This window comes from Coturnix japonica, chromosome 10 (assembly GCF_001577835.2).
Source record: "Coturnix japonica isolate 7356 chromosome 10, Coturnix japonica 2.1, whole genome shotgun sequence".
Lineage (NCBI taxonomy): Eukaryota > Metazoa > Chordata > Aves > Galliformes > Phasianidae > Coturnix > Coturnix japonica.
The window spans coordinates 6,112,336-6,127,803 of record NC_029525.1 but is presented as its reverse complement, the minus strand read 5'-3'; the positions used below and the strand labels follow the sequence as shown (position 1 = coordinate 6,127,803).

Genomic DNA, 15,468 nt, shown 5'->3' with positions numbered 1-15,468 from the left:
TAAACAAGGAACAGAACAGAGGGAATAGAGAAAGGAGTTTCATTTCAGGTAAGGGAGAAGGAAAACAGTTTCCTTTGTGTCAACAAAATGTCACTGCACCATTTTGATCTCCAGACTCTAAAAAATGTCCCTGTGGGGATGAAAATGGTCGTTGAACAAACTGACATGATCTGTATGGTTTTATAAGTTATCTCTTCCAGATGCTAGCAGTGGTTTACATACTATAAGAAAACTCATCAAGTGAGACAGAAGTAAAGTAGGAGTAAAAAATAATATAGAGGCAAAATCGTCTAAGTGCTCAAGAGGCAAATACATAAAAGAGTCAGTTAAAAATACCAGCTCGTATGTGGTATTACTGTGAGAGGTGGATGGTGACAACAGTAACACAGCTATGTTAGCACTGTATTGACTTCAAATTGTCACTCCATAATCACTGCCACATGTCTGTGTGCTTCACAGCACAAAGTTACAGATAAACTGAATCTGGTTACCAAGTCAGACAAATTGTCCTTCCAACAAATGTGGGCAGAACTTTCTTTTCTGAAAGCAACAGCTCCCATGCAGAGCTGCTCGTCCTGCTCTCTTCCACCAGACTGCAGACAGTTGCTTTTTTGGACACCTACTTCCAAGTTCATTATCCACAGACTTATTATTAAGACAAGATTGTTGAGATTTCTTTCTAACAATATCTTTGTGAGTGTACATGCCTTCAAGTTACTCAGATGCTTCTGGACAAGCCAGATATATATCTAAGAGCAGCCTATTCCATTAATGTAAAATAAGCTGTTACCATGGAAAAGAAACTCAAGTTTGATGAAGTGAATCACTTTTTTTTCTGAACAGTGAGCACTGAAAGCTTCCTATGCGCAGAAATGAATTGGAAGACTTTTAAAACGCTCTAGAGTTTTAAGATTAGTGCAATATGACTTGTGCTACTGACACTTAGTCTATGATGCTATAACTGACTGTAAGGGAAACTGTTGATCACAGCCGGAACCTCTGATTAACCATCTGAGGCAAGCAATGAGTCAGCTGTGGGAGCACAGGTGAAGGTAATTCAGCTGTGTTCCTGAAAGGGATGAAGCTTGACTCCACCTCTCCTAGATCCCATTTAAGGGCTGACCACCACTAAGGTAGCATCTCCTTCAGGAGATTGCTCCTTTGTGGAGTTTTTGTGGTGAGTCTCAACATTGGTGAGCATCCATCTTGACTGAAAGCCTCAGCACTGGTGAGTCAAGTCTTTTCTTTGATACCCTGTGGCTATTTACTCTGTAATTACAACTGTATACTTTTATTATTCCAACTATGCACTGATCTTTGTTACTCTCAGCCTTCTACTAGTTGGCAGCTGTAAGGACATTGCTTGAGAGGGTTCTGATAGTCTGATTCCACATCCAATCCAAACATTTATTCTAAAAGGTTTATTTTTCATTATTTTAATATTCTCAGCTGATGTGAACTGCCATTCTTTAGCCTTCATTGATATTGGTAGAGCCAAATCAATTTGCAGCTACTTAATTCCTGGCCCAAAGAGTCTTAAAGAGAAATTAATCCCCACTTACCCAGGGATCTCGCTCTGGAGCAGCAATATGTTCCACAGGTGAGTCTGTTCATATTTCTATCAGGATTCTCCATCATGGATAATTTATTTGCATAGCAATCATAATACAGGCACATGCTGTATACAGTAGCACACAGCACACGAGTGTGAGGAGACCAGAGTTGGTTCTTTAAGCTACATCATACTGTATGTTGTATATAAAGATACATTTTCACTTGCATTCAGTTTATTAGTTTAATAACTTCTAGTCTAGCCTCATTCTGTTTTAATTTAAATCATCAAGTCTTAACAAATGGGAGCAAGCAAAGGTCAGTCTGAAGCTTTTAGCTGTTTTGGGACAAAAAGGAATGTGACTGTAAAAAAACCACTTCTGTTTTCTACTTAGTTATCACTTACCTGTTGTTATTTTGGAGGAAAATAAACCCTCAACAGAAACAGATGAAAGATTGGGAAGTTTCAGGTTTATTAACTCTCTATGTAGAAACGGAAGATTTAGTTTAGGATTTTGGTTTGCTTTCTGTTGTTATTTTCTTGTTAGGCTTCCTATGGTGAGCTTCCTATGGTGAGTAGTAGGTGAACGTAAAGAGAACTGTTGTTTAACACTGGCCTTGCCCTAAACTAGCTTTAGAAGAACGGCAAATGTATTATCTAGAAACTAATGACATACAGAGAAGTGTTAAATCAAGAGGAAGAATAAACTGATACACTGAGAATCTGAGTACTGTCTCAGAAATCATAACTTATGTTGCTTGTTATTGGTAACTGGTGTCAGCACTGAAGTTTGTGTTTAGGAAGGTCTGCTAAAAATGTGGTCTCCCCTCTCCCTTTTATCACCCATCAAAACTGAGAAATTCGGGGGCTTCATCTGTTTCACTATTTGAGGTCAGGAAGAAGCAGAGAATATTTATTCTCCTTCAGCCTGCAATGGCTTTTGGTGACAGACCTCAATCTGTACTCCTGCAGGGCCTATGAGTGAGAAGGAGGCATTCCCTGCCCAGGGAGAAAGGGATTATTAAACAGGAAATTTGTGGAGTACATGAGCTCATGGTGTGCTCTGCACTTTTGCATGTTTAAATATGAAAACTAAGCAGCGAAAACAGGATTTATGAACCTCGTCCCAAATGGCTGTGGAAATCCTCATAAGTTCTTAAAGGAGCATGGATACCAGAAATATTAATACTATCATTTCTTTGGTGAAAATACGCTAATGATGATAAACCTAAGTCAGCACACGCTGTCGTTTTAAATGAGCTGAAACACCATGATGATTAATGTTGCAATAAATTGCACAACATTTGCCTTGCTTTTGCAATCTTGTGGCCTTCTGTTCAGAGGCAAACTACAGCACTGCAGATATCACGTTACAGTATGTAATTTTATGGAAATGAATGGGTAGTGTAAAGGTGTCTACTGTACAAAGACAGCAATGAAATCTGTTTGTTTGTGAATGGGCTTTCCTCATCTCCTTCAGTAACATGCAATAAACATGCACGTGCAATGAACAGTGTGCATCACAAACCTGAAAAGAATCCATAGAATGCATATGGGTTTTCCTTACTGCTTTTCCCTAGATGTATTTTATGTGGGCAGAAGATAAATAACTTATCTTAATGACTGCACCTGCATAAAACTGTTCTTTGTTATCGTGAGCCATTTTGCATAATTACAGCAGTTGGCACAGCTAGACCAGACTGCAAATGAATTTCTTTGCATCAGAAAATTCAGCCTGTATTTGTTATACAGCTGGGAGCGAGGAGCAGGAGGAAGAGACTTGTTGAGCAAAAGTAACAGCGAGGGTTTTTTCTTATCTTTTCACTAAAAAAAAAAAAAAACCCAACAAAAAAAACCCAGAATAAATTTCTTAGCAGTCAAGAAGATTATGCTCATACATAAAACATAAGAGTCATCCTACTGCATGGTGTGAGGAAGTATATGTAACAAAATATGGGTGTACAGCTCTCTGCAGTAACACTGCAAATTCTTCTCTAAGTATAAATGAATTTGGATCCAGTGCTAGTCTCAAGTAAAAGGATTTGCACCAGCAATAATAAGAAATACATCAACTAGATAGATAGGTAAGCATGTTGTTTCTTAAACAGGCAGCTAACACCATATTTTCATGTGTCAGTTTTATAAAAAATGAGCTTTTGTGTTCCAGTATTTCAATGTAGAAGACTCTAAGCCATCTCCTTCTCAGATTGATGTATGCCAAAGAAACTAAACATTATTTTGCATGTGCATGTAGGGCAGAACAGTAGCAGGTGACCCACTCCAGCCCTCGCTGACTTTTAAACATCTGCTTCAGCACTGATAAAACCAATGTTAACTCCTCTTAGCCAGGAAAAGCATGTTCTTTTCTGCCTTCCATAAAGCTGTGATCTGTTAATGCATTTGGCCATCAGAAGGTTTAGGTGTACAACAATATCATAATCTTCCTTACCTACAGGTATGGTCATTCCATGGATTTTGTCTGCCCAACCAGCATAATACCTCAGGGTTTTTATGACTCCTTGAAGGTCTACATAGAAGGCCTGCAGGAACGGTTTGCCACTGTTCAGTGATTCCATAGTCTAGAGGACAAGAAAAATTTGATATATAAACAGAGTAGCATTTTTAGACTATTGTCTTCAGTATTCACTGTCCAACAGCTCTTCAGTCATACAGAAAGATTTTAATGAAGACCAGACAGTTCAGAACAGCTTTTTTTACTTTTTTTTTTTTTTTTTTTTGTGATTGTGAACAAAAAGGCTTTTTCCTTAAGAACAAAACAAGGTTCCTTCTGAGATTACGATGATTTTTTTAAGCATGTGTCTCTGTAACTTTCTGTCCTGGGTATGTGTGTGTGTATGCATGTGCATGACTGCATTTTGGACCTAATAGCCACTGTGTTTGGTCCAGATATATAAGTGCTAAATTGTTTTAATCAGGAGCCAAGATAAAAATGCCTGTCAAACTAGGTTCTGTTATGTTAATCATAACAGCTGAGAAGGGGCTCCTTGTAACCCTGTATAAATGATCTGAATCCATAAAGAGAAGAATGGACATATCCTTCTGTATAATTGATGTGAATATAAAAATTTCTCTGTATGGCTGCCAGGACTCCTGCTGAGGTCTGAGATATCTATAATGTACAGCCCGTTTATTTATTACCATCAAATAAACAAACTCTCCTCTAGGGAAGCTCATAAATTAACAGCCTAATGTCCTTACTTTTAAGTTAATATTCCTATTTTTAAAAGTATCTTATAAGCTATCCTCTTAGGGTTTCCTAAGATCATTTAGCAAAAAGAATCCAATAAAATGTCCTAAGATCTGGCATGGCTTAACTGATTCAATGGCTGTCTAAAAGAAATCATTAAGAACGGGCAAAGTACACCCATGTGTAACACACCAACCATCAAATGAATTTCTATAGAGAAGAATAGAGGCCTAATTCTGCACTGACTTACATCCCTACGAGCAATTAATGGCATTGCCTGTGGTGCAGTTCAGTAAAGAACTTGGCTCTGGAAATACAAATCAAATGACAGGCTGAGTAAAGTTGATTTGCTGAGCACTTCCTTCTCCCTGTGGCGATTTTACAGTATACACTGTTGGTAAGATGATTTAAATGTTGACAAAGCTGGAATTAAGATGTTCAGCAGCTTAGTTCGAAGCACTTGACATGCGGAAAATAACATTAACAATGCCACCGTTTACATGGCTTCATGTGTGAGCTGAACAGTGCAATACTCAGAATTTCTTACCAGTTCAGTGACAGTAAGAATTCTTCCTGCTATTTCACTAATATCTGCACAATCACTTTATTCAATCTTCTATTTGTTATTTGAGGAAAGCCACAAGTGTGTGTGTTAGGTGTACATATGTGTATCCATGCACACACATTCATTTCTCTCAGGCTTAATTTAAAGCTCGCAGCTGAAAGACTGTTACCGGTTTTACTGAGCTTTGAGTCAGTAGTTTTAAACATCAAGATAATTCCGTATTTTGAATATTATTCATGTTTACATATTAATTTACTTTCAGAGGTAGATTGAACAGGTGATTTGGTTGTTGGTTTTCATGTGCTACTTACAGCAAGAACTGCCCTGTCTCTTTCGACCAAGTCTGCTAGTTTATCCAAAAGTTGGCCTCTTTCTGATGCGTCCATCCTCCTCCAAACTGAACCTAGAGAAAAAGCAAGGCGAGCTGCTCTCACCGCTTTGTCTGTATCAACCTATCAAGAAAGAAGAAATAACAAATAAAGGTAAATAATATTGCTAGGGTTAAGAAATCTGCTGTGCAGTGATCTCGTAGTCACACATTCAGTTTTGTAACTGGGATTAATAACTATTCAACGGTGGTATTCTGGATCTGTTGCTTTATTTGTACATACATATAAAAACATAGGAATGTATCTATCTATATATTTGATGTTCATATATATATATATGCGCCAGTTTGTGTAACAGTTCATGGGATGCATTACCTTGTCTGCTTCCTGGATCTCACAGATCTGCTCTCCTGTTGCTGGATTGTATACTGGGAACACTCTCCCACTTTCAGAATTTTGCCACTCATTATTGATAAAAATCTAGAAAAGAGAAGAATAATCATCAATATCTCTGCATCATCAGTAATATATATCACAGCAAGATCCAGGAGAGGATGTGCAGATTCTGCTAAATAAAAAAAAACCAGCAACTGGAGTTTCTTTATGCCTGTGAAAATGAGAGTTTTCAGGAGTTGAAGCTCAGCCCAAGCCACCGTTTTGTGTGTTCTGTGACAGTGTCACTACAGAAGCAACATTAAACTGTAAAAGAACTTCTGGCTGATGTTGAAATCTGATACAAGCACTGTAACAAATAAGCTAAAGAAATAAGTGTTGGTATTAGAGAAAGAGCCTTGAAACTGCTGGAGCCAAGACAAGGTTTTGGAGTAATCATTCAGTACCCATCGCAGTAAGTAAACATTTGGTCATTGATACAATCCAGTCAAGGCTGAATAATCTCAAACATCGCAGTTCTTCAATACACAGTCAGTTGATTATGGCTACAGTGACGGCTTGCAGCACAGAATTAATGTGTATTTGCTTGGAACAATAGAAATTGTCAAATTCTCTCCGTGTTGACATTTTAATTGATGTGGGCAAACCAAATGTGCAGTTTAATGGTGCTGACAACAGCTGTCCTGGGAGAGGTAATGAATTAATTTAAAGTAAATTTTTTACTAGTAGCTCAGATAGATACAGTAAGTTTTCTACTGAATTATTTTCAAGAGCAGGATGCAATTATTTATTAGCAAATATGAAATAAGTCACTCTAGGAAAATGACCAGAAGGAAAGTTTTCCTGGAATTCAGACTCTTTCTGTCCTTGAAATCTTTCTAAGACAAAGAAAAAAATTATCCAGAGCTCAAGCACCGTATGAGTTCCTTGTATTTCAAATGTCAATGCTGTTTTATTGTATTCAAGAAATACAGCTTTAAATGCTGAAGGGGAAGTCCTGGCCTCATTGAAACCAATGGGAGTTCTGCCGCTAATGAAAATACAGTCAATATGAAAAGCTGCAACATCAAAGGGTATAAAGAGTCTGTAAATGAAAAGAACACGATGAGGATGGCACGCTCTTATTTGCACATGAGAGCATAAATGTATTTGTAGAGTTATCAGACATGAACTTGCTCATCCTATTCCTAAGACAAATGGAAGCCATGTAGTTGAGTTCAGGCTGCTCAGACTAAGTGCCACACTAACGGCACTGACACTGCTGCTGCTTCAGAGCTGACTCCCGTCTGGCTGACTCAGGACATGGCAGAAGGAGTCTGTGCCTGCCTTGAAAAGCCCGTGGAGATGGAACAACTGTGCAATGAAACCAGTGATGGCGTGCTTTTGCTTTAATGGATGTGTTTCCATTGTGCTTCCTTATCTATGCTTCTTGCTTCAGCCATTTTGCTGTATGCCCTTCAATCCATTTCAGAGTCCACCTTCTCTTTATTCCACCCTCCAGCCCCCTATCACACTTTTTTTAAGGGCCATTTAACTCAGGACCTGCTGCACTGTTTCCCATCTGTTGCTATCTTCGTACTATGTATTTGCTTTGAACCTGTCTGTGTCTCTGAACTGCAAGCTCAGACTGTAGGCCCTGCCTCCCTGCTCAGTGATTACAGTGCTTTCCAAACTCAGCTTTTGGTCTCTGTTGAGATATTTTGGAGCTAACCCAGCCAATATAAGGTAACAGAAGAGATGCTGGGACCATCTGTGGTGACTGACACCAGAAGTCAGAAATCCTCTGGTATATCACGATCACTTTTTAGAATGTGTAAGCAAAACAAAGAAACCTGGATCTATGACCGATGTGGAAGGATTATTAGGCATGCTTCCCACTCTGCTCACTGGCATTAACTTTCCATGTGAGGTGGGGGAAGTGCCCTGAGCAGGGAGAGGAATGGAGAAGCTTGCAGCTTCAGGAGCAGATGGCTAAAGATGCAAAGATGTTTGCTTAAGGTTACAGAATGTACATAAACACTTTGGTTTCTTATGTGATCTCTGTCTTGAAAGAATAAAACAGGTTGAGCAAAACTACTTCAGTGGATGCAACTGCAGTTCAGTGCTTTTCCCTTACAGAAGAGGTCTGTTATTTTTTTTTTAAAGAGATCTTAAAAATGCTGACGTTGTGCTGAGATGAACACCTATCATCAGCCCTGCCTGTACATACAACATGTTCACGTTCTTAAAATAAGAAACAGTGCCTTGGAATGACAAAAGAGTTTTGCAATGCATGCACTGACTGGAACTACAGGGTGTATTTTACTGAATGTTCCATTTATTCCACAGATTTAGAAGAAGAAGAATTAGAGTAAATACTTCAGATAAGATGTGGGCATGACCTATTTGGTATGAAGTTAGAGTTGAAGGTAAGAGAAATTGCTACTGGTAATGGTTAATGTTAGTTTCTTCCTGTTCCACTTTCTATAAACAAGGTATTGCCTATACAACCTCATTACTGTAAACTGAGCACATTTAAATTGGCAGTAAAATCAGCGTATTTACTCTAGTGCACACATAAAGTACCTAGTCCCGTGTTTTGGAACGGTTTCAAGTCTTGAAATCCAGCAGCTGGCGGCTTTACAAGCAAAACCTTACACTTAAATAATTCATTTTTGAGAGTTTTAGGTGTTCTGTGTCAGGTAGTACCATGCGATAGATATTCCGACCACTAAGACTTGAATTCTTTTGCAATAAATTTGCATTCACAGGGGCTTTTATAACTCTTCCAGCAGTACTGACACCACCGGCTGTTGATTAAACATATATATCCTGTACATTTAATCTGACTTTCATTATGGCCACTTCGTAAAAATGCCATGAAATGGACAAGCGATGACACATGGCAAGAACAAGGAATCCCTGCAAAGCCTCAAATTGTTTTTTTTCTTTTTCCTCCCTTATTTATAGTGACCGTGGTAAAGGCTAACTCTAAATCAGGTAGAATATTTGACAGCAAATGTTCGTATCTATGGATTATATATAACCCATCCTAAACACCAGATGAAAAAGGGATAACCCTAGAAAAAAGAAGGGCTGCCTTCCATGTAAATCATGCTACAAATTGGACAACACCCAGTGAGTTCATTGTTCAACCTCAATTGCAAAGGCTATTCGCATTTACTGTTCCCCTGGAATCAATGTTAATTAAGGCTGACTGGAGCTATAAATCAGCCTTTGGTTTTTACAACTTAATTCAGCATTAAGCATATATATGTAAATAAAAGGTAACTGATTAACCACTTGAGTTTTCCAGGAGTTACTGAGGTAATCTGTTTTTGTTTGAGTCCCAGTGTTACCTTTTGTGGTTTGCAGCAGGGAAAAGCCCACAGTGTGCCATCCATCTATGTGCTGCATGGTACTGCCACTGGTTAAACACTCAGCCCTGTGTGTCCATGCACGGTGTGCCTGGAGTGTTGGCCTGCCAATAACTTTCTGAAGGTAATTGATAATTTCTGTTCTTTTCCAAATGAGATGTACCTCCTTCCTGGTACATCAACCTTATACAAACATGCTCTCCCGAGACATTTTAGTATTTAGAACTCTGAAAGATAAGTCTCACCATGTAACTGCTGAGCACAGGGCATGTGCTCACAGCCTTTGAGATACTGTATCATATTGAGCTGAATGCAAAGGAAAAGATCATTTAAAGTAATCACGTAAAATTCCAAATTAATTTGAGACTCTTCTGACACGTCATTGGAAGGAAACGATACAACGCACTCTGGATAAGAGCTGCTGTTAAGAAGCACTGAGCTCAGTAGCACTGTCGTATGCTCATCAGTTTTGAAATCAAGCCAAGAGTAAATGTCTTCTGCATACAGCAAAGCACGTTAGGCTTTGCAAATAAACAATGACAGTATGGTGTATAAGTACCATCTGTCCCAGTTGGCTTACTAATAGTTAGCAACTTAATGTTTGTTATCAAACCATACAGGTAAACCATTAGGAAAATACAAGGGATAAGCAGTCAGAAAGAAACTGATGTCTACAAAACGAGGCTGAACAATATACTCTGCAATGCAGTGGTAACAAAACGTACAGTGGGTAGAGAATAGATGGGATCTTATGTTTCCATCACTATTTACTACTAAACAAGTACAAAACGAGTATTATTTGGTCTGTGTAGGTGTAAAATTAATTGAAATTCAGCACAGCAGCTGAATGAGATTTGGTTTTCTGGCACTATCAGTTCCTTTTTATGGTCACCTTGGAGCTGGTTTTGGATTCGGAAAGTGGGACCAATTTATCAGTTCCCTGGGGATTCCTGGCTGCTCACTGCCTCTCTTCTGTTGTATCATCTTCTCTGAAAACATACAGGAAAAAGTAATTTGGGATACATTAAGTCAGAAGAGCAATCAACACAGGTGGCAACAATGTAACTTTTCATTTCCTTTCTAGAAAACCTTCTCAAATGATGTGTGAGGGAAACGATGATCTGCATTCTTAATTCACTATTGCTTAGTGATGATGTCACCAGACGCTCTTCAGGCTCCCCAGCTGTATAAGTAAGAAATTTGGGCAGTGCACAGACAGTGGCCCAGCTTCCAGTTCTTTGGAGGTGGAATTATTTTCCCATGGATTTAATAAACAATGTTTTTTTTTGTTTTTTTGTTTTTTGTTTTTTTTTGGATTTATTTTTTTGTTTTTTACTGTTGCAGATCCAGAAATGTTTTTTGGTACAGGAAGAGGATTTTAACATCCAAATAATAATGGCTTCCCACAGGAGATACGGTTCTGGATGAATGGAGGAATGAATGGGAATTTCCTAACTCAATTGATTTAGTGGCTGGTTATAGTTTCATTCCATCAAAGATCTTTTTTTCATATGTGGCTTTCTCCTTGGAGAGCCTTCGACGTTAAATCTGCAGAGATGGGGGAGGGGGCATTAAATGCCAAAGTACTTTATAAGAAAATCACAGCTGTTCGGCCCTCAGCATCTTCTCGTAGCTGGAGGCATTAAGAAATACAGAATGGCTTTTTGTGTGTGTGTGAGAGATGGGGAGGGGGACACAACCATTTTAGAAGCATGCAAAAAATCCAGCAGCATCATTTCCCTTGGTAAATACTTCATAACATCACAGATACCGGGCACCTGTGCCTCAGTCTGGTCAGGAAATTTCATATCCTTTCCCATCACAGCAATTTCATTTCCTCTCCTTTGGAAACATTTCAGGAGTCCTAACGATTAGTACAACTGTAACAGAATGAAATTGAAGGGATTGCCAATCAGAGGTGCAGCTTGTTTGTTTTCTCAGGCTTTGTTTTCCTTCACTTTTATGGCTGTCTCGATACAACAAATCTCTCACTTTCCAGCAGAGCATTTTGTCAGGCACTCTTGGGATTGACTGGAAACCAGCAGCTGGCTTCAGAATCAGCAAAAAACTGCTTTTATAAACAGGCTTTAGGAAAGCAAAAGCCAGCCCCAGCAGATCCACTGGTGGCTGGTCAGCAACTGATCAGCGATGCTGTTGTTCTTCAGAGAGGGACTGTTCAGGCCAACATTAAGAGTGCAATGCTTTTTGCTGGGCAGCTCACAAATCCTGAGCAATAGGCACAACCTCCTGCATGTTCTCAGTGCTGAATCCTGCTTCTCAGAGCAGTCGGCACAGGAGCCTTTTGCTCAGCAGTGCCAATGACTGCAACACTTTCAGACAATGCCGCTACATAAATCAAGGCTGTCTGTGTGGCTTGATAACCACAACTGGTTATCATGCTGTTCATTACAGTTACCACAGAGCAATATTACTGCTGCAGAAGTGACACAGATTTTGGTTCTTGCAATGAGATGCTGTAGGAGCTCAGGCTCTCTCAGACCCTTATGGCCCACTGTTTAGGTGCTTCAAGACAAATACATGATCCTCCCTGAGCCACTCACAGCTAGGATGCATTTTGGGAACGGTATGCTAGGAAATAAATGGGCTTGAATGGGAGGAGAAACTCGGGGAAATACAAGTTCCCTGTGCAGCAAATGGAACCAGAGAAAGGCTGCTGTGAAAGTGAAAAGTAACATGATTTTGTCTCCCCCCACCCTGTGTCCCAAATCCCTCACACCAAATGTTTGCCCTGCCTATCTCCCTGTGTTAATTAGTCTTCTGCCTTTCTGGGAGTCGAGTCTGTTCTTTTGCAAATGGCAGCACATCAGACAGGGAAACCTGTCATGTTTATTTTCTAAGCTGTAGGGGGCACCCGTTTGAAAAAAGCCCCTGCTTATCTCAACGTTCCTGTTTGTATGATTTGGAATTAGGAAGTTTGAGTAATTAGTTGAGGGGATTCAGTAAGTCCTTACAACACGCAGTAAGCAGCGCACTCACTTTGCTTTTTTTCCTTCCCCACAGGTATGTCCTGCACAAAATCCAGCCCGCCAGACAGCAATGCTACCTTTTCCTCTTTTGGCTTCTCACTGTGCCACATGCTGATGTAGCATCCATTATTTCAATTTAGCCTCATTAAAGGGATTACTTCGCATCTGGTTGTTCAAGAAAATTCATCTAAAAAGAGGAAAGTTCAGACTGTATTTTCTGTTGAACTAAAGCCACCACAAACACTTCACTCATCCGGCTGTCCCCTTCAACCTGTGGAAAAAACTCTTCTACTTACAGCACATGAAGACTATAAAGTATTTTCTGCTTTTCAAAGAAACTTTAAAGCAATTCCTACTTTTTTAGGTTAATGAAGAATTTCTGTGCTGTTAGTGGCAAAGTACAGAAGCAACAACATTTATCCTGCAGCTCACGTAACGTTTCATGTATCCCTATGGAACCAACTCCAAGCTTCCCTCATCCTTTCACTTTTTGCTGTCTTGCTCTGCACTGCATTCAAAAACATTCATTTCTGAAGATGGGATGCCACCAGAATGAAGTATGCTCCAGGTTTCCACTGATAACAACGAAAAAGCAATCACTGAATGACCTGGGCAAGGACCGCAGTGGTTTTTATGGAGTGTGATCCCTGATGGCATTTACTGCAACTTGAAAATGAATCAATGAAACATTTCTAACAAATCCATTAAATCAGGAGAGAAGGGGAGGGTGTCTTTGTTTACAGGATCAATGATTGAGCTGTCAGTGGGCTTTAATGAAGTTGTGGCTATTAAGAACTTGATCCTGGAAACTTCCACAAGCGCTCATTTAAGACTGTGGGAATGAGGAGGGGTTTGTACAAACAAGGTTATATTAGTCTGTAGCTTTCCTGTGCTTTGCATCAGCTGTGCTTTGCTGGACTCATGCACTCCTTTTGCACAACACAAACCAGGGCAATCTCTCTATTTGTACGCAGGAGACATATTCTTCCATTTAAGAATGCAGCAGATTATTTATAGGTAACCGTTTGCTTTTTTATATGTTCATCACCAAAGAGCACTCCCAGATAAGCTATGCTGTATAAATATATTCTCCCAGAATTAAAGACACAGCAGGCAACACACACAAAAAAAAATACACCAGGCAAATACATTCTGACTTAAAAGCTCCATTTGGGAAAATTACCTTACACGTGAGAAATTGCTGGAATGTCAACTTCATTTGCAGTGGCCCCTTATGGCCTGATCACCCTCCCTGGCACGATAAATCACTGGCAAGATCCTTACCTTAACACGTTTGATCTCAGCTCAGCAAGACTTGGTTTTGATGTGAAGAACTCCAGATCTGTTAGGTCAGAGACAAATAGCAGAGCCACTGACCTGCAAAGTGCTAACTCTATATTAGACCCAAGTGAGCAGCAATAAGCTCCTGGGAAGTTCGCCTTAGTTTCTACTTTTTATTTTGAATATCCCCAAAAACTGCACTTAGAAGGCTTTGCTAAATGATGCCAGCGATGTTTCCTTCCGTGTCATTATGTACAAAACCAAAATCAACTGAGGTCAAACAAACAAATGAGCAGGCAGTATGAGAAGCATTATTTGTATGAACTCAGAGCTACCTGCACAACTGAGCTACGTGAAATCAAACTCAGTACTTATCACTTTCTTATTTGATTTACACAAATGGTTTGCACTAGCCCTTTTCTACCTGTGCCATCCTTACTAAGAGGCAGCATAAACAACCATTTTCACCAGTACATTCCTTTAGGTGACTGCAAGTGCCTGTATGTGCACATCTTTACACACAACTTCAAATTACTCCTGCACAAAAGTAAGTTTGTGCTCAAGTCTGAATGTCCACACCATGCTCAGTCTGCAGCCTTGGTCTGAGGCTATTCCTTATTATCCTGGTTAAACAGTCACTTATCTCTAGGATAGTAAGCAGGAGTGTTAGTCTACCAGAAAATTGGATGTTCTTAATGGGCTTTTGGGGGAGAATAGCTTTGCATCATCAGCATTAAGTTAAATCACATTAAGTACCTACTTACAACATAGGGATTACCACTTATGACATCTTTGGTGAAAGCCTTTAAAACAAATTGTGTTTGTTAGAAGAAGCTCTGAGATAACAATTCCCAGAAGTCTGATTTATAAACCTTTTTGCTCTTCAGGAAGATGCAAAGGAACACTACACCTCTTCTCTTATTCAATACTGCAACAAAAACTCTCAGGCTGTTAATTCTTTTCAGTGCAGGCGCTTGAAAAACCTTGATTTATTTACTTGAGGTTATTCCTCTGGAGAAAAGAAACCTTTAGCAAGATTCCCTGGCCTCAGAGTTTCGTTCTGATTTCTCTTTCAGTTCTTTCTGCTGGTTGGCCACTGACTTTACTTACAGCAAACTGGAAAAGGCCATTATACTTTTTATTATGCATAAGGCTGATTGGGGAGAACTGGGCTTAAGCTGTCAAAGCACCCTGCTGTGCTTGGATACCTGACAAATTTACACCCTGAGGTACGCTGTGGTGCTAAGACTAAAATTGGATGTGTTCTTGCAAGAGCTGATTAGAGCTGATTACAGTCCCAAGCAAATAAACCACTTCGGGGTGTAGCAAAACACTGCCAACGTTTAACATTTTTATGTATGATTGACAAGTTATTCCATATAGAAACAGAGGCCTGCGTGAAAAATGATCTCTTCTATTTACTTTTAAATAGAAGCAGACCAGTAACTCAGAGCATGTAAATTAAAAACATGACCCTCACCTTATGCCAAACATGTAGTTCTAAAAATGTGGACTAAGGCAAAAACAAAACCTACCTAGACAGAGATTTCCTTAAATGAGCAAAGTACATTAAAAGTAAGTCTTGTCAATAAAAAGCCTTCCTTAAAAAATGTGTACATGGCTCTGACACTATTTTTTCCCCGCATTTCCCTTAAAATTCATGTTTCTTTTCTTTTTTTTTTTCTAACCAAGTTCCCTTTTTCTCTGCTGGAGCTCCATGTAATGGTATCAGAATGTGGGCAAACCTCATTAGTCTCCCTGCTGTTTACAAGACAGGATTTATGCTCAGCGTAGTGA

The 15,468-nt window shown here is 39.4% G+C and overlaps 1 protein-coding gene and 1 long non-coding RNA gene across 6 annotated transcripts in view; one reads left to right on the top strand and one right to left on the bottom strand.

The window, feature by feature from the left end:
• Positions 1–15,468, bottom strand: part of ALDH1A2 (aldehyde dehydrogenase 1 family member A2) — a 61,012-nt gene that overhangs the window by 24,005 nt on the left and 21,539 nt on the right. For both annotated transcript variants that reach the window (XM_032446797.1, XM_015872431.2), the window contains 3 exons: positions 6,030–6,134; positions 5,637–5,777; positions 4,002–4,131 (listed from right to left, as the gene is read on the bottom strand). In XM_032446797.1, the coding sequence (XP_032302688.1) occupies positions 4,002–4,131; positions 5,637–5,777; positions 6,030–6,134 (376 nt within the window). The remainder of the gene's footprint in view (positions 1–4,001; positions 4,132–5,636; positions 5,778–6,029; positions 6,135–15,468) is intronic.
• Positions 1,181–15,275, top strand: LOC107318522. Of its 4 annotated transcripts, none has more exons than XR_001557394.2 (7): positions 1,181–1,228; positions 5,639–5,807; positions 8,376–8,455; positions 9,402–9,527; positions 10,024–10,133; positions 10,488–10,594; positions 12,425–15,275. It is a non-coding gene; the product is annotated as an uncharacterized LOC107318522 (long non-coding RNA). The 4 variants fall into 4 exon arrangements; XR_001557391.2 differs by lacking the exon at positions 12,425–15,275 and adding an exon at positions 10,748–11,231 and having other exon boundaries at positions 10,024–10,114; XR_004308507.1 differs by lacking the exon at positions 12,425–15,275 and adding an exon at positions 10,748–11,231.